This window comes from Hylobates moloch, unplaced genomic scaffold, assembly GCF_009828535.3.
Source record: "Hylobates moloch isolate HMO894 unplaced genomic scaffold, HMol_V3 SCAFFOLD_2, whole genome shotgun sequence".
In the NCBI taxonomy this organism is placed as follows: Eukaryota; Metazoa; Chordata; class Mammalia; order Primates; family Hylobatidae; genus Hylobates; species Hylobates moloch.
Genome location: NW_026652277.1, coordinates 16,528,683 through 16,551,487, shown reverse-complemented (window position 1 = coordinate 16,551,487; position 22,805 = coordinate 16,528,683). Strand labels below are relative to the sequence as shown.

The window sequence follows — 22,805 nt, the reverse complement described above, 5'->3', positions numbered from 1 at the left end:
CAGAGGTTCTGCAGTAGGATCAAAGAATTCATGAAGATACTCTAAGATTCTGCTCCCAGTAAGAGTATCAAAATCCTCTTGTGATCAAATTCCCAGGAAAATATTAAAAGATAAAGTCCTAAGGATATTAATGTATGAAATTATTACATTGGAAAAGAATTATAGTCCAATATCAAAGTCTATTGCCCTTGTGCATTAAAAGTTCATAGAAATAAAAATCCAAAAATTTTCTTTCCCAGTTTTTCTAACTGCTCAAGTCAATAGCTGGGTGAAATGTGGGATTTTGCCGTGGTTGTAGCAGAGCCTGCCTGCCACTAAGTTCTTTGTACAATGCCTTCAGGATCTTTAGCAGATTCTAAAACTATCAGATTTCTAAAAGTTGAGAAAATAGAACATTCTTCTCAGCACTTACCCACATCCACAAGACTTAGATCATAATTCAAGCTCCAGGTCCATCGCAGTTGTGCCAGCAAATGTTTGCTCCCAGAATGTGGCCCGTAGCTGCGTATAATGGTGTAGATCCTAAAGGCACCATTTTTATCCCAGTTTATATATGATTCCCTCTCCTCATCATTGGATAGGGCACCCCCTGCAATGCACTATAGGGCAACCTGGCAAAAGTCTATAGTGAAGATTTAGTGTTATCAGAGAACAAGAGACCAGATAGAGATCTTAGGTTTGACTCACAAGAGTTAAAGCCTCCTATATCAGTTATCCCGAGGCCACAAGCTATTTCAACTCACTTAGGAGAAATCTTACTGTGGCAATGAATGAACTAACACAAGACCAGCTTGGGGCCAGGCATGTATGTCATTTCCTTCATCCAGCCCTGGCTTCTGCCTCCTACCTTCCTTCACATTTACCAGTTACCCATTTAAAACCCAAATCTGATCTTACATTATGTAGGATCAGATCCAAACTCCTTAGATGAAATGTATGGAGCTTCACAGCTTTGTTTGTTGGACTTCATCATTTCTCCTGTTCTCTCACCCTAGCCTTCAGGGCCAATGAAGGGGGTCAGAAGTTGTTGACACGTGCCATGCGTTTCACACTTCCATGGCCTGGCATTCATGTCTGTCTGGCTGGGATACCCTTCCTGTTTTGTAGGTCTGGAAGGTCTTTTTTTTTTTTTTTGAGACAGAGTTTTGCTTTTGTCGCCCAGGCTGGAGTGCAGTGGTGCGATCTCGGCTCACTGCAACCTCTGCTTCCCGGGTTCAAGCAATTCTCCTGCCTCAGCCTCCCAAGTAGCTGGGATTACAGGCATGTGCCACCACGTCTGGCTAATTTTGTATTTTTGATAGAGATGGGGTTTCTCCGTGTTGGTCAGGCTGGTCTCGAACTCCTGACCTCAGGCGATCCGCCCGCCTCAGCCTCCCAAAGTGCTAGGATTACAGGGATGAGCCACTGCGCCCAGCAGGTCTGGAAGGTCTCTACTTACATATAAGGACCAACCCAAATGTCTGTCTCCGTCATGTGAGTTCTCATGGTACACTCCCATTCTTTTATTGTAGCACTTATTTTTCTCTATTTTGTATATAATTTATATACACACATATATTTATGTGTATACATATATAGTGTATGTGCATATATACACAAATATATGTATTTGTATATTTAATTTGTAGACCTTTACTCTCCTTTGTTCATGAGGAGGTCTTATGTCTTGAAGGTCTAGAAAGGGCTTTATACGTCCTTGTATGCCTGGGATCTAGCACAGAGGCCTGGCACACAGGTCCCAGAATAAAAATGCTTGCTAATATAAATGTGATCGTAAAGACAGCAACGATTATGATGAAATTTTAACTTGTTTACCAGAAAAAGTGCATGACCTAAAACTTGGCACATGTGCTCTTCTATGAAACAGTGGTGAAGATTAGAAAACTCGTTTCATCTGATTCTGAATTAACTAAAATCATATTTAAGTTGGAAAGACAGTGCCATCTAGTGTTGCATTTCTTTTTCTTTGGCAATGACTGTTTTTAGTCATTCCTGTCTTACATAATCCTAGCACTTTAGAATAATGTCAGTGGTCATGGTCATGGCTGTTCTGAGGCCTTGAACACATCCTAGCTCTGTTACGAATCTAATATTTAGAGTTAGATACACACAGACACTCATTTTAGAAATACAATGAAGATTACTCAGAAGAAAACGTTTTCTAGTTATGTGTTTCAGAGAAATCCAAGCACCCACTATTTCAATGGATGTTTCTAGAAGGGAGCCATGGTTGGGAATTGTTCTGGGTGCTGGCAACACCACAGTGAAGAAGTCAGACAGAGTCTCCGTCTCCCCACCCGTGGGACTTACACCCTTGTTGGGAAAGAGACCGGACAAAGTAAATAAACAATAAATAAGATCAGTTTTGATTATAATAGGAAAATAAAACAGGATGATGCTATGGGAGGGCAACATTCAATAGCATTGGCTTCTCTGAGGAGGTGACATGTCAGGTGAGGGCCCATGACAGGGAGTCCTTAGCTGTGTGGGTTCAGCTTCACCTGAGGAAGGAAGAGGAGCAGGAACAGGGCTGTGGGCAGGAGTCCTCCTGGGGTGAAGGAAGTGCAGCCAGCAGTGAGGTGCAGGCGGCCTGGGAAGGAGGCACAGGCCAGAGCAGCCGGGGCTTGCAGACCATGGGAAGGAGTTGGAATTCTACTTTAGGTGCAACGGGGATCTGCCGGAGCATTTTAGACAGAGCAGGATCGTCATCTCATTGGAGTTTGCAGACATGCAGGTAGTTCAGTGGAGAACACCATGGCTGCTCCAGAATTAGGTCTATTAAGAAGATGTTTCAGTGGGAACAGGTGAAGAATGATGGAGGTTGCCTGGAGATGGAGCCTTCTGGGATATATTTTGAAGTTAGAATGGAGTGGTTGTGGAGTGAAGAGAGAGAGAGAGGAATCAGAGATGACTAAAGTTGTAGGCTTGAAACATTGGGGTAAAGATGGCTCAGGGAGAACAGTTTTGGGAGGGCTAGTGGGACAGAGGAATCAAAGCGCTTGTTTATTTATTAGATATTTATTGAGAGCCTCTCATGTGCAGACACTTTTCTAAAAACTGGGAACATGGCAGTGAGCAGAAATCTGCATTCATGGAACTTGTATTCTCTTCAGAGGGAAAGACAATGAAATAAGCAAGTTTAGCCTGGACAACATAACAAGACCCCATCTCTAAAAATTTTTTTAAATTAGCTAGGCATGGTGGCATGCACCTGTAGTCCCAGGTACTTGGGAGGCTGAGGTGGGAGGATCACCTGAGCCCAGAAGTTCAAGGTTGCAGTGAGCTATGATTGCAGCACTGCACTCCAGCCTGGACAACAGCATGAGACCTTGTTTCAAAAAAAAAAAAAAAAAAAAAAGAGCTAAATATGTAGTATATTGAAGAAGGTAGCAGTTGCTGTGGAGAAAAATCAAGCAGGAAAGGAGATGGGAATGTTGGGAGAGTTTACATCCGGAAGGCCTTATTTAGTTGGGGATATCTTTTTTTTTTTTTTCTGACACAGTCTTGCACTGTCACCCAGGTTGGAGTGCAGTGGTACCATCTCAGCTCACTGTAACCTCCACCTCCTAGATTCAAGCTATTCTCCTGCCTCAGCCTCCCAAGTAGCTGGGATTACAGGCGTGCACCACCACGCCCAGCTGAGTTGGAGATATGTGAGTAAAGACCTGAAGGAATGCGCGAGGACAAACTGTGGATATACAGGGAAGAGCATTCCAGGCAAAGTGAACAGCAAATGCCATACCCAAGAAGCAGGAACACACCTGGTTTGGCTCAAGAAGTGGAATCAAACAAAGTGAAGACAATAAGAAATTAGATCAGAAAGGTCAGGAGCGGGAGAGGAGAGAAGGTCATTGTGATGGCTTTGGCTGTTCTATTGAGTGGATGGGAAGCAGTTAGGAGGATTTCAGCAGAGCGGTGACCTGGTCTGACTTACGTTTTAACAGTATCCTCTCGATGACATTTTGAGAATTCACTAAAGAGGAACACGAGCAGAATCAGGGGCTTCATGGGAGGCTGCAATGATCATCTAGGCAAGAGATGAGAGCAGTTGGGACCATAGTGTGAGTGGGTGCAGAGGTTAAGGTAGCAGTGGGTGAGCGGACTCCATAACACCTTCTTTTAAAAATCATATATTTCCCAAAGAGGAAAAAAATGTTAGGCATCATAACAGGTTTTTCCTGAAAGTCATAATATAATCAATCCAATTATAATTCTGTTCCTAAATTAAGACTACCTCTAAGAACATCAGTTTAAAAATGTTTAATTGTGACCTATTGCAACTTCACGTCCAATTTAGTGTGAAATATGCAACTTTTTTGTAAGTAATGGAGAAGTAATGAATTGTTTTTCTTCTCAGTTATACGATGGGGATAGTGAAAATGCGAACTTGGCTGGAACGTTTTGTGGTTCCACAGTACCTGCTCCTTTTATCTCTTCTGGTAACTTCCTTACGGTTCAATTCATCAGTGACTTAACATTAGAAAGGGAAGGATTTAATGCTACATACACCATCATGGACAGTGAGTAAATAGAAGCATTTTTATATGTTATGAAATACACATGTATTTATGCACTGAAAAGAACGCCCTGCTTATTATATCGAAATTTCAATGTTAATTACTAAACTCAATGTCAATTACTATCTAAACTCAATGTCAATTACTATCTAAACTCAATGTCAATGGCTAAACACCATGTTAATTACTGTATGTTTAATCTGTGGTACAAATTAGATACAATCTTTAGTCAAGGATATAAACCCTGAATTCTTAATAGAGTGATGAAAATATAGCTCCTCTGGGGTGGGAGGCAGGGAAGACAGAATTTTAAAGATTGCCTGAGATGAGGCATGAATAACATGTCTCCTATGTTGCTTTTTCTTCTCTCCCCAGTGCCTTGTGGTGGAACATACAATGCATCTTGGACCCCACAAAATATTTCATCACCCAATTCATCAGACCCAGATGTCCCATTTTCCATCTGTACTTGGGTCATTGACGCCCCTCCGCATCAGCAGGTCAAGATAACTGTGTGGGCATTAGAGCTGACCTCGCAAGACTGCATGCAGAATTACTTACAGCTTCAGGACTCACCACAGGTAACAATTATAGGATGAATGACAGTCGCATCTAGTGACCTTTTCACCAGTATTTGCAAAACACTTGAAGTAATGAAGCCATGATGAAATAATTTTCTAAGTTACTTCCAGCTTAATGTGTTTTTCGTCCATACACAAAGCCCTGCAATCAGGTGTGTCAAGAAACTTGAACTTAGTCCTGTAGGTGCAGAACTCTCAAAGCTTCATGTGCCTAAGAATGCGTTAAGATGCATCTTAAAAGTGCATCCTCCCTGGCCCACCCTCAGAGACTGAATCCCCCATATCACCCATTTATCTGAATTTTTGACAAACACCTCTGGTGTTTTGGTGCCAATACTAGAGCTCCACGGACCATGCTTGCTTGGAAAAATACCTCTAGTTAGTGGGATTTACGTATAGGATGAATTGAAAGGGTCAATACAGAACACAAGAGCATCAGTGAAGAGGCCGTTTACCACTAGTCTCATAGGTTTATATTCATGGTAATATAAGAGAGATAAAAAGAAAAGCACTAGGTGTGGTGGCTCATGCTTATAATCCCAGCACTTTGGGAGGCCGAGGCTGGTGGATTACCTGAGGTCAGGAGTTCAAGATCAGCCTGGCCAACGTGATAAAACCCCGCCTCTACTGAAAATACAAAAAATTAGCTGGGTGCAGTGGTGCGCGCCTGTAATCCCAGCTACTCAGGAGGCTGAGGCAGGAGAATCGCTTGAACCTGGGAGGCAGAGGTTGTGGTGAGCCAAGATCGCGCCACTACACTCCAGCCTGGGCGACAGAGTGAGACTTTGTCTCAACAACAACAACAAAATCCATTTTGAGTTTTAAAAAATGCTGAGTCTGAATTTCCTCTGGTATAAGATGTTGAGGAGTCAGTTGGACACAAAGTGGGATGTTGACCGAAGGCCCAAAGATTTTTGTGCATCATGATTATCATGATAGGTAATTGAAAAATGAGAAGAATGAGATTATCTGGGGAAAATATGTAAAGGGATTGGCCATGAACTGAGGATGGATACTGGGAGAACATCTGAGAATACCTGGATTGTCTTTCTGCAGTTTGGGGAGCAATTAACCTTCCCCAGTTCATTCCAGTAAAATGTCATGGTCAAAGCCCCATATGCTGGACTAGTAAAGCATCTGTTGTCTTCTGAGTTTTCAGGGTCCCCTTCATTATAAATCTGTGGTCCCCTGCTTCTCACATGGTCTTGCTGGGGAAAGAAAAGTCCAGTTTGTCTGACTCCAGTGTGGAGAGGTGTGAGATATGCTGGCAGCTGAATAGGCCCTGGACTTGCTCAGTTTTGTGCAAAGCATAGACGCTGAGATGAGCTCCCAAGGTGGACAAGATGCTAGATTATTGTCATTCCTTTGGTAATGGTTTTCGGGACAAAATCCCTATTACCCAGTGGTACCCTAGAGGACTTACAGCCAAGTGGAACAAGGCCCTTTGGGTGAAAGCTCTTTCAATTTCCCCCGGCTTCACGAAGCTAAGACAATGGGGATCAGGGTGGACCCCTAAGTGGGGCACAAAATGACACTTTCAGGGCATGAGGCACCGGCTGAAACATAACAGCAGTTGGAGCAGCCTCGAGTAAGACCCAGTGTTTGTCATGACTGAATAATGTTTTCCACTGAATGAATACAGGAAGCAATCAAGGGTTTCAGACTGGGTAGGTAGGGAGGAAAGACAAACATTGACGGATGAGCTGGGAGAAACTGGGATTCTCAGGGTATCCAAGAGTAGACAGAGCAGTCCTAATTGGCAGATCATGAAGGAATGATGTGTAGGATGGTTACAGAGGATGTTCAGTGGTTAGCTGGCATTGGAGATGAACAGAGATGCAGAGATGGAAGGCCCTGTGGTTAAGAAATACAAAGTGAGGGTGTTTAATGGCTTGTCTATAAAAACATAGAAACCTCTAAAGGGTTCAGAAAGGAAGTCGGGGGCAGGAGATGACTATGAGCTGAGACACCTCAAGTCTTTCATAAATGAAGGGAAGTAACTGGGAGAAAAGTAAATGAGAGTGATGAGAATGGTGAGAATATCTTTGGTCAGACGTAGAGACCCTCGAAGGAGAACCAGCTTTGAGGTGAGGATGGAAGCTGCAGTGAGGAATGTGGAGCATCCCTCCCTTCCCACTGAATGAACTGTGGAGCATGGGGAAAGAACAGCCTCTACCAGGAGGCTGCTGGAGAACCAGGTTTTGCTAAGGCCACAAAGTGGAAAGGCGGGGGATGTATACGAGAATGACTGACAGTGCAGTTCAAGTTCACAGGATACAGCGAAGTTAGACAAGGACCAAGAGCAGGAGACAGTGGGGAGGAGGGGTGGAAGCCCTGAGCAGTTACAGGAGTTTTGCAAGCAGAGATGGGTGGGGTCTTTCAGTAGGTTCCTAAGGACTGCAGATATTAGAGACATTCCTGTGACAGGGAGGCTGCAAATACCCTGACTTTGGTTCAACTTGTTTTTACCAAGAACTGATGGGTGTTCGACTGCATTTACTCCAAGCTTTTGAGAGGTGATGAGGGCTGCCCTAGTGTTACAAAGGGGAACCGGTACCTCATGACAGGCCCCGGCTGGCTTGAGGGATGTACAGTGGAACCAAAGGCTCTGATTAGATTTGCTAAGGGGTAGCAAGGGCTGGATCAGGGCGATGGTGATTGTTAGTCCCATGGAGCTCAAGACAATGGCAGAAGCTCCAGGAGGAGAGGTCCAGTGAGCTCTCAAACAGCCTTGTGGTCCTCAGAGTAATGGCACAGGCCTCAGCTAGGAAGTCACATGAGAGGGGAGGGGTCTTGTTTTCAGCGGGGAAGTGTCTGTGGTTTCAGCAGAAACTTTGCCTCCCTTCCTCCTGCCCCTCTGGGAAGGTGCAACTTGCATCAATTCCAAGGCCAACGTGAGTCTTCTTGCAGAGCACTTCCAACAACAGAGCTGGTTTCCATGGCTAAATATTTAAGCCAGACTTTTATATGCAGTCTAATTTCTGTTATGGCCTGTTCTCTTCTAAAACTAAATCTAACATGATTTGGCTCCCATTTCATTTCAGGGTCATGGAAATTCAAGAATTCAGTTCTGTGGCAGAAATGCTTCAGCTGTGCCAGTGTTTTACTCTTCTATGAGTACTGCAATTGTCATTTTCAAATCTGGAGTTGTAAACAGAAACTCTAGAATGAGTTTCACCTATCAGATCGCAGGTGAGCCCTGGAACTTCATCTTTTATTCAGAAAAGCTGCCATCATTACAATTATTCCTAGAATAATTACAACTATTTCTAGAATTGACTCCTGTGAGTAAATTAGGATTTGTTAACAAAAACCACACCCCTCTCTTAACTAGAACCCAGGCCCAATTTAGCAAATTACTAAAGTTGGTTTCTAAAGAGATAAAGAGAATATAATACTAACCAAGATAGTTAGAATGCTAGCATTTTCTTCAAAGTATATGTAGTTGATTTTAAAAATATGCCAGTTATCTTTTTAATTATCCACTTAACCACATTGAATATACATTTTTATTTACAAGAAATATACATATTTATTTACAAAAGCTTTATCAAAATATAATTCTCATATCATACAATTTACCCATTTAAAGTTTATATTTCAGAGGTTTTTAGTATTTTCACAAAATTTAAAATCTTAGAATATTGTTTTGTAAAAATCAAAAAGCCTTGAAAGGGTTACCTGATTACTGTCACTGAAAAGTTTATTTTCACAGAATACTTTATTTAGTACTTATTTTGAATTGACTCAAACGAAAGCTTCCTTTGGTTAAAACAAACATAATTTTTTTTTTTTTTTACCAAAAAAAAAGGTAAAGAATGATTTGCCACAAATAACTCAACAATGGATTTAAAATCCTTGTGCAAAACTCTGTCTTGGAGGTAGCGTCCTTCTCGAAAAGGGAGTCTGAATGCTAGCCACTTCCACCTCAATGTGATCAGAAAAGTTCAAAGGATGCTCGAGTATTCGTCTTTAAAGGAGAAGCCTCCTGTGTCATGCTTCCCGTAGGGGTGTTTGTGTGAACGAGCTGCTCCATTGCACCTGTGTGTGCTGCTTGAGCAATTCACTTCACTGCTCAGGGTCTCAATTATCTTAAAGGTAAACGAAGAAGCTGGATTACTTTTTTCTAAAGTTTATCAAATATAATGATCTTTTTGCATAATTCCTGTGAAGTTGAAAGAGCACTAAATATTGGAATGCATACATTAATTATGCATATTTTTCCTCTAAGATTGCAACAGAGACTATCACAAGGCATTTGGCAACCTGAGGAGCCCTGGATGGCCAGATAACTATGACAATGACATGGATTGCACCGTTACTCTCACGGCCCCCCAGAACCACACCATTTCCCTCTTTTTTCATTCATTTGGCATTGAGAACTCAGTTGAATGCAGAAACGATTTCTTGGAGGTAACATGCATTTGAATATCATTTGAATGAATTATTTAAAAGATGGTGGATCACTTAAGATTTTACACCTTTTCTCTAGTGCTGCTAATACTATATGATTCTTATTTGTTTCATTAATTTATTCATTACCGTTTCATTCCCTAAACATTTATGGAGCACCAGTCCAAGCACTGGAAATTGGGAACCTCAGGGCCCTCAGGAGACTCCTAGTCTGGCGGGAAGGACAGATGGGGTATAGCCAATTACAACACAAAGTGGAAAGGACTAAATGAGTCCAGCATGGGTAGGGGTCCCTAACTCAGTCTGGGAACTAGAAGGCTCAAGAGGGCAATATGTAAGTCGAGACCTAAAAGGATCAGAGGGAAGTCTAAGGACAACATGCTGATTCTGTAAAATGAAACTGAATGATACTAAATAGCTCACCTACTTTCCCTGACAGCTACAGTAAGTTTGGGGCATCGTCAACATCCTCTAAAGACAAGTGTTTCCTTGAATAAGTGCTCCCTGGTCGCAGGAGGTGTGCTCTGTCCTTTCTCCACCACAACTCCAGAGCTTGAATTTGGGCACAGAAGTGACTTCGCTCTTTGCCCATCCTCCACCCACCCACCCTCCACTCCCACCCCAGGACACACTGAGAGAGAAGCCCCCCTTGCACCTGGAGCAGGCAGAGCCATGCGCCTCGTGGGCCTGAACCTTTGGGGTCCTCCAGTGCACCTGATGAGCTCCCTCTGTGCTCTTTCTGCCCCATCGCCTGCATTGGGCATATGAGATGGAACATGAACATCATCACTCATAGGCAGGAGATAGTCCGAATAAGCCTCATCTGATGCGGACCCAGTGTGTGGAACTCACTGGAACTCAGCACCTGTGTTTTGCCAGAAAAACCCCAGAGCTCACGGGGTTGTGAGCTTTGCAAGTTCTGTTGAAAATGCATTCATCCTTAGGAAATATACTTAGGTGGAACCTAAGAGCCAAAAGCATAAAGATGCTGAGTTCCTCTGTGAGTGGAGTTTAAATCTAAACCTCATCCTGACCGTCTCTAAATTGGTTTTGTTTCACCGTACAAGAGTCTTCAGTAAAGTTTCCAAAAAGTGTGCTTGTTCCTCGACCCCGATCTGGAGTTGTATTTTTTATTTTTTATTTTTCTCACTGCCTCTTTAATCAGGTCTTCATTCAAAATAAGCTGCCCAAGAGGATTTGACCTTCGCAGCATAAACAAATCTACCGGTGTCTGCAGCAGGCTCCTTTCCTTCTGTGAGAGGATTCTTTCCAGAGGGCCTCTGCTCAGCTGCTAGTTTCTTGGTAGCTTCAGCCTTTGTTCCCAACAAAACATCTTCTGCTTCTTAGTACCAAGGGCCTTCTTTCTTTCTTTTCTTTCTTCTTCTTTCTTTTCTCCCCTGCAACCCCCCTCATCCGATTTGGCTTCTAGGGCTGCTGGCACCTTCTGCCCAGCCTGGCCAGGAAGGGTGTTCTGGCACGTGGTCTTTGCATATGGGTTTAGCTTCAACGTGATTCCTGATGCGGAGTTTTATCATCCTGGAAAGCTCCCCCCTTTGGAATTCATCTAAATCCTTTATTAATCAATAGCCTTAACATATAGCACCATAAATAACACTTGGAGGAAGCTCATGCCTTTTCTAAAGGAATACTCGCCACGACAGGAGACCGAAAGATGTATATAGCAGGGAGGAAATGAAGAGGCAAATACAGTTATTCTTTGTGCCGGTCAGGTTATTCAACTTGGACCTGTGTACCTCCCCCACCATGGAGATCCAAATATTTATATGAAGTGTAAAGCAGAAAGAATGAGGGGAGTGGGATCTGGAGGAAATAGAGAATAATCCCGTTAGGTTGGAGGCACAGTGCAACTAACTCTTAACTCACTCCAGCTTGAATGGACCATTATTGATCAGAGTCAACATTTGCCATTTGCCTGATAGATGCTGGGAAGCAAAGCCTTGCTTTCCGGCCGTGGAGAGCGAGAATTCCTCCTCCTAGCTGTCCTTCATTACTCCACAGAATGGATCTGAAACTTCCTGTCCCATAAGCAATGAAAGGAAACCACTGCTTAGGCCTGTAAAATGTAGCTCCGTCTGGCTCTCAGTGGGAAGACTGTGGGCATAGTTTCTTGGCAGCTGTACCAGGAAGCCTCAGCATTCCGTTCTTGTGAACTGCGGTGGGAACGGAAATGTCTGACTGAGGATTCTGACTGTGTTACCACCAAGCGAGGGCCGAGCTCTAGACCATGCTCGGAATCTGTTTTCATGCCTTCGCCTCCCCTTTCAGGATCCTCTGATGTCCCAGAGATGCCCACTGCTCTCGGTGGCCCCATTCCTCCTAGGAGAGGAAAGTGAGTAAGACAAGTTGTCAGCAGTGTCAGTGGAAATTGGTATCTTGCTGCTCCTCTCAGAGCAACGGCATTTTAAAAGAGGACCCTGAGGGAAAAACGCCCAGACTCAAGAGCGTGGTGCTGGCTGTGGCAGCCCTCCCATCTACTAGTGGATGACTGGCTACTCTGTCATGGCAAGGCTACTTTGTTTAAACACTTAGCAGAATCATCCCCAAAGCACTAGAAAGGCATTATTGTCTCCCATGGGCTACTACATAGACCTAAAAGGAATCTCATCTGATCAACACAGCCCAGCAAGATGTCTTAACTCTGTGACTTAAGATACCAGCAATTAACCAAAGTTTAAACTATGGAATTGTAAAGGGAACAGAGGAACTTCCAGTATTTTGAATACATAGATCAGTAAAATCAGCATTTCCGCATGTCAGGCTGGTTCCAACATACATTGCCTGCATAACGTTTCCCTAAGAAGCATCAAGAGCCCTCCCGGAAGCAGGGCTGGTTGTGAATGCAGGGTAGGAGCCAGGCTGGGGGACAGAAAGGGGTTCAGTTCACAGTGTGGTTCTCTCTCCCCATAAAACACCGACTCATCTCCTGTTTTTATATGTGTCTACTTAAAAATGAGTTGAAACAAAAAAGCAACGAGGCCTCGGAATGTGTTTGTAAAACACATTTAACAACAGACATTGTATAGATTTATAATTCTGTCCATTGCCCATATAGAAATTCCTTTCCTTCTGAACTTTATTATACTTTGCATTGTATTTTCTCATAGCCTCTTTACAGCCAAGTAATTTTCAATGGGAAACACGTGCGCACACACACATACACACACACACACACACACACACACACACACACACACACAATGAAAAACGTATAATAGTTGACTGGAAACACAGCAGGCAACATTGCCCCCACCCATCTCCACCTTTTAAAAATTCACTTTATCTACATTCTCCAAAATGTTTCCCCATAAGCAAAGGCTGCAGGATCACAGCACAAACTATGGTATAAAAAAGCTGCCTGGTGTTTTAATTGCTGTAGGTTAACAGATAATTGGTTTTTGATCTACACGTGGAACATTTTTCCCCTTTGCAAGTGAAGGTGACTTCTGCATGTATTTTCAGAAAACCCTTCATTCTTAACTGTATACAAAGACAAGCTTTTCCGAACAATGTCATCATTCAAATTGTCTCCCACTTTAATGTACATACCTTAGAGAAGAAAGTGTAAGGTTAATAATGAATGACTCCTTCCTAAAGGTGAGAAATGGAAGTAACAGCAATTCACCATTACTGGGCAAGTACTGTGGAACTCTGCTGCCAAACCCTGTCTTCTCTCAAAATAATGAACTATACCTACGATTTAAGAGTGATAGTGTAACTTCTGATCATGGATATGAAATCATCTGGACTTCATCACTTTTGGAAGATGTGAGAAAAACCATAAGGTGTCTAATAGTAAAAGGCAAAGTAACCTTATATTTTTAGCTACCTGTGTACCTGATTATGTTAAGAATAGAGAGTTTAACAATGAAAGTACAGATTACTTTTTTTTTTTTTTTTTGAAATGGAGTCTCGCTGTGTCACCCAGGCTGGAGTGCAATGGTGCGATATTGGCTCACTGCAACCTCCACCTCCAGGGTTCAAATGATTCTCCTATCTCAGCCTCCCAAGTAGCTGAGATTACAGGCATGCACCACCATGCCCAGCTGATTTTTGTATTTTTAGTAGAGACAGGGTTTCCCCATATTAGCCAGGCTGGTCTCAAACTCTTGAACTCAGGTGATCCACCCGTGTCAGCCTCCCAAAGTGCTGGGATTACAGGCATAAGCCACTGCGCCCGGCCAGATTACTTTAAATTCTACATTTATTCATTATTTCTGTTTATAAAGGAATATATATTCATATAAAGCATATATAAGGTAAGGTAGAAAGATTCAAAAATTCCTTGGTAAATTAAATTTTGTTAGACTTTTTGACTTTTGGCTTGACCATTAAGGAAGTTCTTTGAGAATTTAAAGAAAAATTTTACCAAAAATCCAACTTATGAACACATTCTGGCATATATATGAGTGGTTGTGCTTCTCGCAGGCCCTGACATTTCTTGGCAGTCCTGGAGAGAAATTGCTTTTTTTAGGGTAGTAAGTATCTTCTCACATTTTTGGCTGGCTATTTATCAAACAACTAAAGAAAATTTAGGTCATGTCAATACATTTAATTCAAGAGAGGAGGAATACCTTTATAAAATGTCCCAAAATACCAAAATACCTTCAAAATAAGAAAGGTAAACAGAATTCACTTTAAGTATCTTAAGAAAAGGGTTCTATTAAGACAATCATGGGTAACGGAATCTTGACACCCAAAGGAAGCTTAAAGATGACCTCTAATGCTTAAATTTTATCAACAAGCAAATAAAACACCAAGATTAAGCTAGGTGCTGTGGCTCACACCTATAATCCCTGGGAGACCAAGGTGGGTGAATCACCTGAGGTCAGGAGTTCCAGACCAGTGTGGCCCACATGGTGAAACCCCATCTCCACTAAAAATACAAAAATTAACTGGGTGTAGTGGCACATGCCTGTAATCCCAGCTACTCAGGAGGCTGAGACCGGAGAATCACTTGAACTTGGGAGATGGAGGCTGCAGTGAGCCGAGATCACACCACTGCACTCCAGCCTGGGTGACAGAGCAAGACTCCATCTCAAAAAAAAAACAAAAAAACACAAAACCCACCATGAACCCAGGAGGCAGAACTTGCAGTGAGCCAAGATTGTGCCACTGCACTCCAGCCTGGGTGACAGAGCAAGACTCCATCTCAAAAAAAAAAAGAACAGAAAAACACAAAACCCACCATGAACCCGGGAGGCGGAACTTGCAGTGAGCCAAGATCATGCCACTGCACTCCAGCCTGGGCGACAGAGCAAGACTCTGTCTCAAAAAAAAAAAAAACAAAAAAACAAAACAAAAAAAAAAAATAAAAAAAAATAAAAAAACACAAAACCCACCATGAACCCGGGAGGCAGAACTTGCAGTGAGCCAAGATTGTGCTACTGCACTCCAGCCTGGGCGACAGAGCAAGACTCCATCTCAAACAAACAAACAAACAAACCCACCAAGATTAATGAGTTGCCCAAAATGCTCCACTAGACTGAGGTGGAGGTGGGATTAGACCTTGGTGGTCAGAGGCCCAGCCACGTGCTCTGTAACTATGCCAGCCAGCTTCTTCCTGTCCCAGAGATGACCTGGATCTCCACAGATATATAGTCTAAATCATGACAGCCTTCATATACAGATTAACAAATTGAACAAATTGACACCAAAACTTGAAGTATTTGACCTTAAGTATGTCAGTTATTAGCCTGGTAAAGTCACTTTTATAATGAAGTCATTCCTGCCATCACCTACAATAACACACTCCCTCTTGGGTTAGCGCTGAATTTTATTTCTGATTTTACTTCACTCACGTCACTAGCATCAACTCTGGGCATGCAAAGATCTCCACAGCATCGAAAGCACACAGACAACAACTTGATTTTCTCACACAGTTACTTTATCAATTTTTTTTTTCCATTCTGCTCTCAACCCCCAATTTTCAAAGTATGGTCCTGGAGGAAGTTGTCCCTGGGTTGTGATATGCAGGCAAAGGCACGTGTGTGGAGGATGGAAGACGTGGAGGTGGCGGGGGGAAGGGAGGGGAAGAGAGGAGAAAGGGTGTAGCCCAAATAAGAGGAACAGGAAAAGGGGTTTCTGCCTCCATTATTCTTGCAGAGTCTCAGCACCTTAAGAAAATAAAGTCTTATTGCCTAACAAGCCAGACTGGACGGCCTATACATTGTTGAATCAAACTTCCTGTCCTGTTTTCCTTGCAGGATGTGGTGGAACTCTTTATGGAGACAGAGGCTCATTCACCAGCCCCGGCTATCCAGGCACATACCCAAACAACACGCACTGCGAGTGGGCCCTCCTTGCTCCTGCTGGAAGGCTTGTCACCGTCAACTTCTACTTCATCAGCATTGACGATCCAGGAGACTGTGTCCAGAACTATCTCACACTCTACGATGGGCCCAGTGCCAGCTCTCCATCCTCGGGACCATACTGCGGAGGCGTGAGTAAAACAAACATTTATATTCCCATTTGTTATTTTTAGACAATAATAAGAGTCACTTAGTGTAGACTTTTTTTTTTTTTTTTTGAGACGGAATCTCGCTCTTGTTGCCCAGGCTGGAGTGCAGTAGTGCGCGCGATCTCAACTCACTGCAACCTCCGCCTCCCAGGTTCAAGCAATTCTCCTGCCTCAGCCTCTTGAGTAGCTGGGATTACGCCTCCTGGGTTCAAGCAATTCTCCTGCCTCAGCCTCCTGAGTAGCTGGGATTACAGGTGCCCACCACCACACTCAGCTAATTTTTGTACTTTTAGTAGAAACGGGGTTTTGCCATGTTGACCAGGCTGGTCTCGAACTCCTGACCTCAGGTGATCCACCCGCTTCGGCTTCCGAAAGTGCTGGGATTACACGCGTGAGCCACCGGCCCTGGCCTAGTGTAGACTTTTAAAGGCAGACACTTGCAGAGTAGGAAGCACAGCCTGTAACAAATTCAGCAGTTTTCCGACTTGCCTTTCTATTCTGGGAGCATGAGTGCCATCTGGTGGGCATTGCATTAAATTACTATTAAGAGCTACCAAAATCGGCTCTGCGTCAGAATCACCTGTGGAGTTACTTAACATTAGACTTCCAGTTCCCACCGAAACCCACTGAATCGGGATTTCCCAGGGAGGAGTCACAGCATGCTGTTTTTTTAAAAAAGCTCCCTCTGTGACGTCAGTGCACTACCTAGGGTTGAATACCCATGTTTATTTCTGCATAAATAGAACTATAGAATATTTGGACACCTGGCTCTGTTTTATCTACTTCTTACTGAAAATTGCAGGAATTCTTTGAAGAAATGGTGACTGATAATTTGTTTTTGTAAAGCTCTGATATCTTCCCTAAACAACAACTCAGAATCTGACGTTGATTCAATATTGCAGGCATCTGTGCTTACGATCCTCTCATTTGACGTGCAAGTAGATACTTAAAGAGAGTAAGGGCTCACACCTGTAATCCCAACACTTTGGGAGGCCCAGGCAGGTGGATCCCTTGAGCTCAGAAGTTTGAGACTAGACTGGCCAACATGGGGAAACCCCGTCTCTACTAAAAATACAAAAATTAGCTGGTATAGTGGCACACGCCTGTAATCCCAGCTACTCTGGAGGCTGAAGGAAAAGAATTGCTTGAGCCGGGTAAGCGGAGGTTGCAGTGAGCCGAGATGGCGCCACCCCACTCCAGCCTGGGTGACAGAGCCAGACTCCATCTCAAAAAACAAGAGAGTAAGTAAGGGAAAATTGGCTGTTGGCAAGCGGGTATCTGTTTCTGATTTTTCTGCCCTTTAATCATTTAGACTTTGTAATCAAACTAGACAGAGAACTGTATCAGCTGGAAATCTAGATGGTTTTTAAAATACAACTTACTATTTATAAAATTGATAAATGCTGTTTTCAGAAGTATCAGAAAATAGTCTAATTTTTCTAAAACCTGGGCATTCTCATATATTCTTAACACCTTTCTTTGAATATATTTGCATATATTTTTACATGCGTATTTTTTACTGTTTGATGGTGTGTTTTTTCTACTTACCAATACATCATTAGTATCTTATGTCAATAAAAACACTGGTGCATCATATTTAAGTTTTGGAGAGTATTCCATTGCATGAGTGTGGCCTAATTTATTTAATGAAGCCCCTCTAAGTGGACATTTAGGTCTCTTGAACTTTTTGCAACTACAGACAACACTTAATAAACTTTTTGGTAATGATATCTTTATACACATAGTTACATTACTTGGTGAGAAATGGTAATCGCCAGACCAGCAGACACTGTATCACGGTGATGCACAGAAGGCCCACAGAGAGAGACCCCAGTAAATGTGCCACACATCGGATTTAGAAGCTACTCAGCAATTAGACATTGAATTGAAATTTACAAACATTTCAAAAGGGAGGAAAAGAGACAATTTTAACAATACCATGACTTTATATTGGTAGGGTTTTTTTGTGGACATGGTTTTCAGTGGCTTGCAAACATACAACCCCGTTTGATCCCCACAGTGACACTCCCATAAGGTGGAAAGAACAAGTATATCCTGGACTTGTATAAACTGAGTCCGGGTTTATACTGAACAAGTATAAACCGAGTCACTGAGAGAAGTGACGGCCATTTAATCCAATGCCACGTTAAGTTGAAGTATATAGCGAGATACATCAATTTTTTTAACTGTTGGTGTTTACAGTATTTTCCCAGTTTTACATTTTTTTATAAAAGTGGATATAATTTCATGTGTAATTGTTTTTTTCTTAAAGGTACCACTGATTTCTTTAACACTTTATCAATATTAAACAAATGAAAAATGTAAAACATAAGTATAAAACATGAAGTACAGAGGTAGCTCTGATTTTGCTAATATTTACATACTTTTTGTAAGTTGTAATATTTTGCTAATATTTACATACATACAACTTTTACATGTTACATACATACATATTTACATGCATATTTACGTACATATGAAAGTTGTATACTTTTGTATGTATACTCCTTAAATATGTTTGTTAAACTTGTAATATTTATATACATACAGTATTTAAATACATACAATGTATATACAGAGGTAGTTCCTTATTTTGCTAATATAAACACAAACCCTGATTTGGAGATATTTTATATTACGGTAAATACCATTGTTCGCAGGGAAATCCTATGCCCCTTGCAGCTACAGAAAATGAACATCTAGCAAATGAAAGAATAACGGGACAAACAAGAAGAATCAAAGGAGATTCTAAAACTTCTGTTGACCGTCTGTTGACATACTAGTTTGCCAATATAAGTTATTGAAATTTGGAAGCAGATTAAAATGGAAGTAAAAAGTAGATGTGCATAGGAATAAAAATATTGTATATTCCTTGATGTATTTCTTACAGAAAAAAAATCTACACTCACTAGAGTGAGTATCTTGGAAATAAGCCTGTGTTTTGATGACTCGGGGTAGGGCTGAGGCCGGAGAAGGCAGTCATGTAAGCATCATGAGAGCAGGGCTTGTTGCCTGTTTTGCTCATTTTTTAATGTCTTCTTAATACCTGCAGCGTGGCAGTGCCTTGATCAATATTTGCCAAATGAATGACTAGAAAGTGAGAGACAACGGGGATCCATCTATCCCCCCAACACACACACAAACACACACTGTTCCACAGAAGTATATGAAAACAAATCTCAAGAGGAAACGATAAACATTGAGAATGAAAATACTATATTTTACTTAATATGATCATTTTAATTACATACGTTTGTTTCAGAAAAATTAAATTTGCAGTGAGAACTTGAATAAGTTCAAGTTTTTTGATAACAGTTTTATTGAGATATAATTTACGTACCATCCAATTCATCTCCTTAAAGTATACAATTCAGTGGTTTTTAGTAGATTCACAGAGCTGTGTGGCCATTATCAGCACAGCCAATTTTGGGACACTTTCATTAACCCCCAAAAGAAACCCTGTACCCATTAGCAGTCTTTCCCAATTTTCCCTCAACTCCCCACGCCCAGAAATATTCCTTTGTAAAGCATTTGCATTCATTCTTTGCAAGGTTACTTCAAGAAATATATGCAGGTTCACCATAAATGCTATAAAGTTTCTTTATGTGGTACTTTGTTACTAGGCTAACATTTCTAGAAAAACATTCAAATATGTGAAATATATAATTTGATACTCTTTTTTTTTTTTCAATTTTAGGACACCAGCATAGCTCCCTTCCTGGCTTCCTCAAATCAGGTCTTCATAAAATTTCATGCTGATTATGCACGGCATCCATCCGCATTCCGATTAACTTGGGACAGCTGAGTGGGTAACAACTGATGTTCACTCAGCACTTTCCGTCTGCAGCACGCTGGACAGGACTCTGCCATCGTTATACATGAGCCCTGCTGATGCCACAGAGAATAAGCTGAACTTTTATGGTTTTCACCAAACAATGGATAGAATCAATATTTGTAGGCCAGGCGTGGTAGCTCATGCCCCTGTATTCTCAGCACCTTGGGAGGCCGAGGCAGGTGGATCACCTGAGGTCAGGAGTTTGAGACTAGCCTGGCCAACGTGGTGAAACCCGGTCTCTACTAAAAATATAAAAATTAGCCAGGTGTGGTGGTGGGTGCCTGTAGTCCTAGCTACTTGAGAGGCTGAGGCAGGAGAATTGCTTGAACCCAGGAGGCAGAGGTTGCAGTGAGGTGAGATCACTCCAGCCTGGGTGACAGAGCGAGACTCCATCTCAAAAAAAAAAAAAAAAAAGAATCAATATTTGTACATTTTCTCGAACATAGAATATAGCTTCTTTAGTCTTGAGTGTGCATTTCATTCTAATATTTTGAGCTGAAATTTAAAAAAACTTTGAAAGAGTTGGAAATGATTATGGCATATGTGATATACATTTTTAAAAGTTAATAATAATAGCCAGGGGCAGTGGCTCATACCCATAATCCCAGCACGTTGGGAGGCCATGGTGGGAGGATCGCTTGAACCTAGGAGTTCGAGACCCGCCTGGGCAACAAAGTGAGACCTTATTTCTACAAAAAAATCAAAAAATTACCCAGGCATGGTGGCATGCACCCGTGGTTCCAGCTACACAGGAGGTTGAAGCAGGAGGATCACTTGAGCCCAGTAGGTTAAGGCTGCAGTGAAACCCTGTGAATTAACTGCTGTACTCCAGCCTGGGTGACAGACTGAGATCTTATCTCAAAAATGACAACAAGAACAACAAAAGTTAATGATAATATAGAAGCATAAATTTCCTGTGAATGTTCAATTAGGCATAATAAACATTACTGAATTATACACAATTATGCTGCATTAATTTTTTGACTTATTAAAACTCTGTCTTTCACTATGGGCATATATAAATTTTCAAGTTTAATTTTTACATTTTGGCAAAGAATTCAATATATATATATGAATCTTCCAGAGCTTCAGTTCTGGAGCCAAGCTGCCGGAGTTTGAATTTTAACTGTACTTGTTAAGTGCTTACAAATTCTCTCTGTGCTCAGTTTCTTCATTTGTATAAGGGGATTATTTTACCTGTCTCACAGGGTTGCAATAATTAAATATATATGTGTAAAGACTCAGAACAATACCTGGTGCATATTAAGTAATCAGTAAATGCTAGCTTCTATGTCAATTAGTAGTAGTATGACTCACCTCGCTACCATACAGATGTACCTGTTTTTCCCATACTCCTCCAAAGCCAGGCCCAAGTCTCACCTATGTTTACCTTTTGCCATGCCCCTAGGCCCCTAGGTCAATCTGAGCTTCTCCAAAGACCTTGCCTTAACTACAGAGAAATTTGCTGTAACCTCTGAATTCTCTATTTACCTCCCATTTGCCTCAAACTTCTGTTTTTCCTGGCCACGCTGGACCTTTTCTTCATTTATCCCCAGGACCCTGTACTCTCCTGGTTATTTAATTTCTCTGAGTATTCTCCACTCTCTTGTAGAATGGTGGCCCTCTTCACACAGCTCCACTAGGCAGTGCCCCAGCAGGAACTCAGTGTGGGGCCTCCAACCCTGCATTTTCCTGCTACACTGCCCTAGTAGAGGTTCTCTGTGAGGATTCTGCCCCTGCAGAAGGCTGCTTCCTGAAAACCCAGGCTTTTCCATACCGCCTCCAAAATCTAGGCAGAAGCTGCCAAGAATCTACCACTCTTGTACTCTGTGTGCCTGCAGGTTTAACACCCCGTGGAAGCTGCCAAGGCTTATGGCTTTCATTCTCCAAAGTGGAAGCCCAAGCTGTACCTGGGACCCTTTGAGCCACAGCTGGAGCTGGAGTGACCAGGGTGTGGGGAGCCCTGTCTTGAGCCTGTGTAGGGAAGCAGGGCCCTGGGCCTGGCCCATGAAGTCATTCTTTCCTCCTAGGCCTCTGGGCCTGTGATGGGAGGGGTTTCAGCAAAGGTTTCTGAAATGCCTTTGGGGCCTTTTCTCCATTATCTCGGATATTAGCAGTTGAATTTTAGTTAGACAAATATCTCCAGAAAGTGGATGCTCCATAGCCTGCTTGAATTCCTCTCCTGAAAAAGCTTTTTCTTTCTCTGCCATATGGCCAGGCTGTAAATTTTCCAAAGTTTTACACTCTGCCTTCCTTTTTAATATAAATTCCAATTTGAAGTCATTTCTTTGCTTCCACATTTGAGCACATGCTATTAGAAGCAGCCAGCCCAAATCTTGAACACTTTGCTGCTTAGAAATTTTTTCCACCAGATACCCCAGGTTGCCACTCTTTAGTTCAAATTTCTGCAGATCACTAGGGCATGGACAGAATGCAGCCAAGCTCTTTGCTAAGGCATAATATGTGTCACTTTTGCTCCATTTCCCACTAAGTTTCTCATTACCATCCAAGACCTTGGCAGCCTGGACTTCATTATCCATATCACTATCAGAATTTTAGTCGCAACTTTTAAACACTCTCTAAGAAGTTCCAAATTTTCCCTCATCTTTCTGTCTTCTGAGCCTTCCAAACTCTCCCAACCTCTACCCATTACCTTTTTCCAAAGTCAGTTCCACATTTTCAGGTATTTTTATAACAAAACCCTACTCCTGGTACCAATTTTCTGTATTAGATCATTCTTGCATTGCTATAAAGAAATACCTAAGACTGGGTAATTTATAAAGAAAAGAGGTTTAATCTGCTTACAGTTCTGCAGGCTTTATAGGAAACATGGTGCTGACATCTGCTTGGCTTCTGGGGCAGCCTCAGGAAGCTTATAATTATGGAAGAAGGCAAAGGGGAAACAGGCATGTCACATGGTGAAAGCAAGAGCAAGACAGCGAGAGTACGGGGCAGGTGCCACACACTTTTAAGTGACTAGA

General features: G+C 42.1%; 1 protein-coding gene across 1 annotated transcript in view; it reads left to right on the top strand.

Moving 5' to 3' along the window:
* Positions 1-20,722, top strand: part of CUBN (cubilin) — a 308,721-nt gene extending 287,999 nt beyond the window's left edge. Inside the window, exons 61-67 of the mRNA XM_032164125.2 lie at positions 4,358-4,520; positions 4,893-5,098; positions 8,143-8,290; positions 9,330-9,511; positions 13,127-13,289; positions 15,733-15,971; positions 19,687-20,722. Of these exons, the coding sequence (XP_032020016.1) occupies positions 4,358-4,520; positions 4,893-5,098; positions 8,143-8,290; positions 9,330-9,511; positions 13,127-13,289; positions 15,733-15,971; positions 19,687-19,794 (1,209 nt within the window). The 3' untranslated portion in view covers positions 19,795-20,722. The remainder of the gene's footprint in view (positions 1-4,357; positions 4,521-4,892; positions 5,099-8,142; positions 8,291-9,329; positions 9,512-13,126; positions 13,290-15,732; positions 15,972-19,686) is intronic.
* The last annotated feature ends 2,083 nt before the right edge of the window (positions 20,723-22,805 follow it).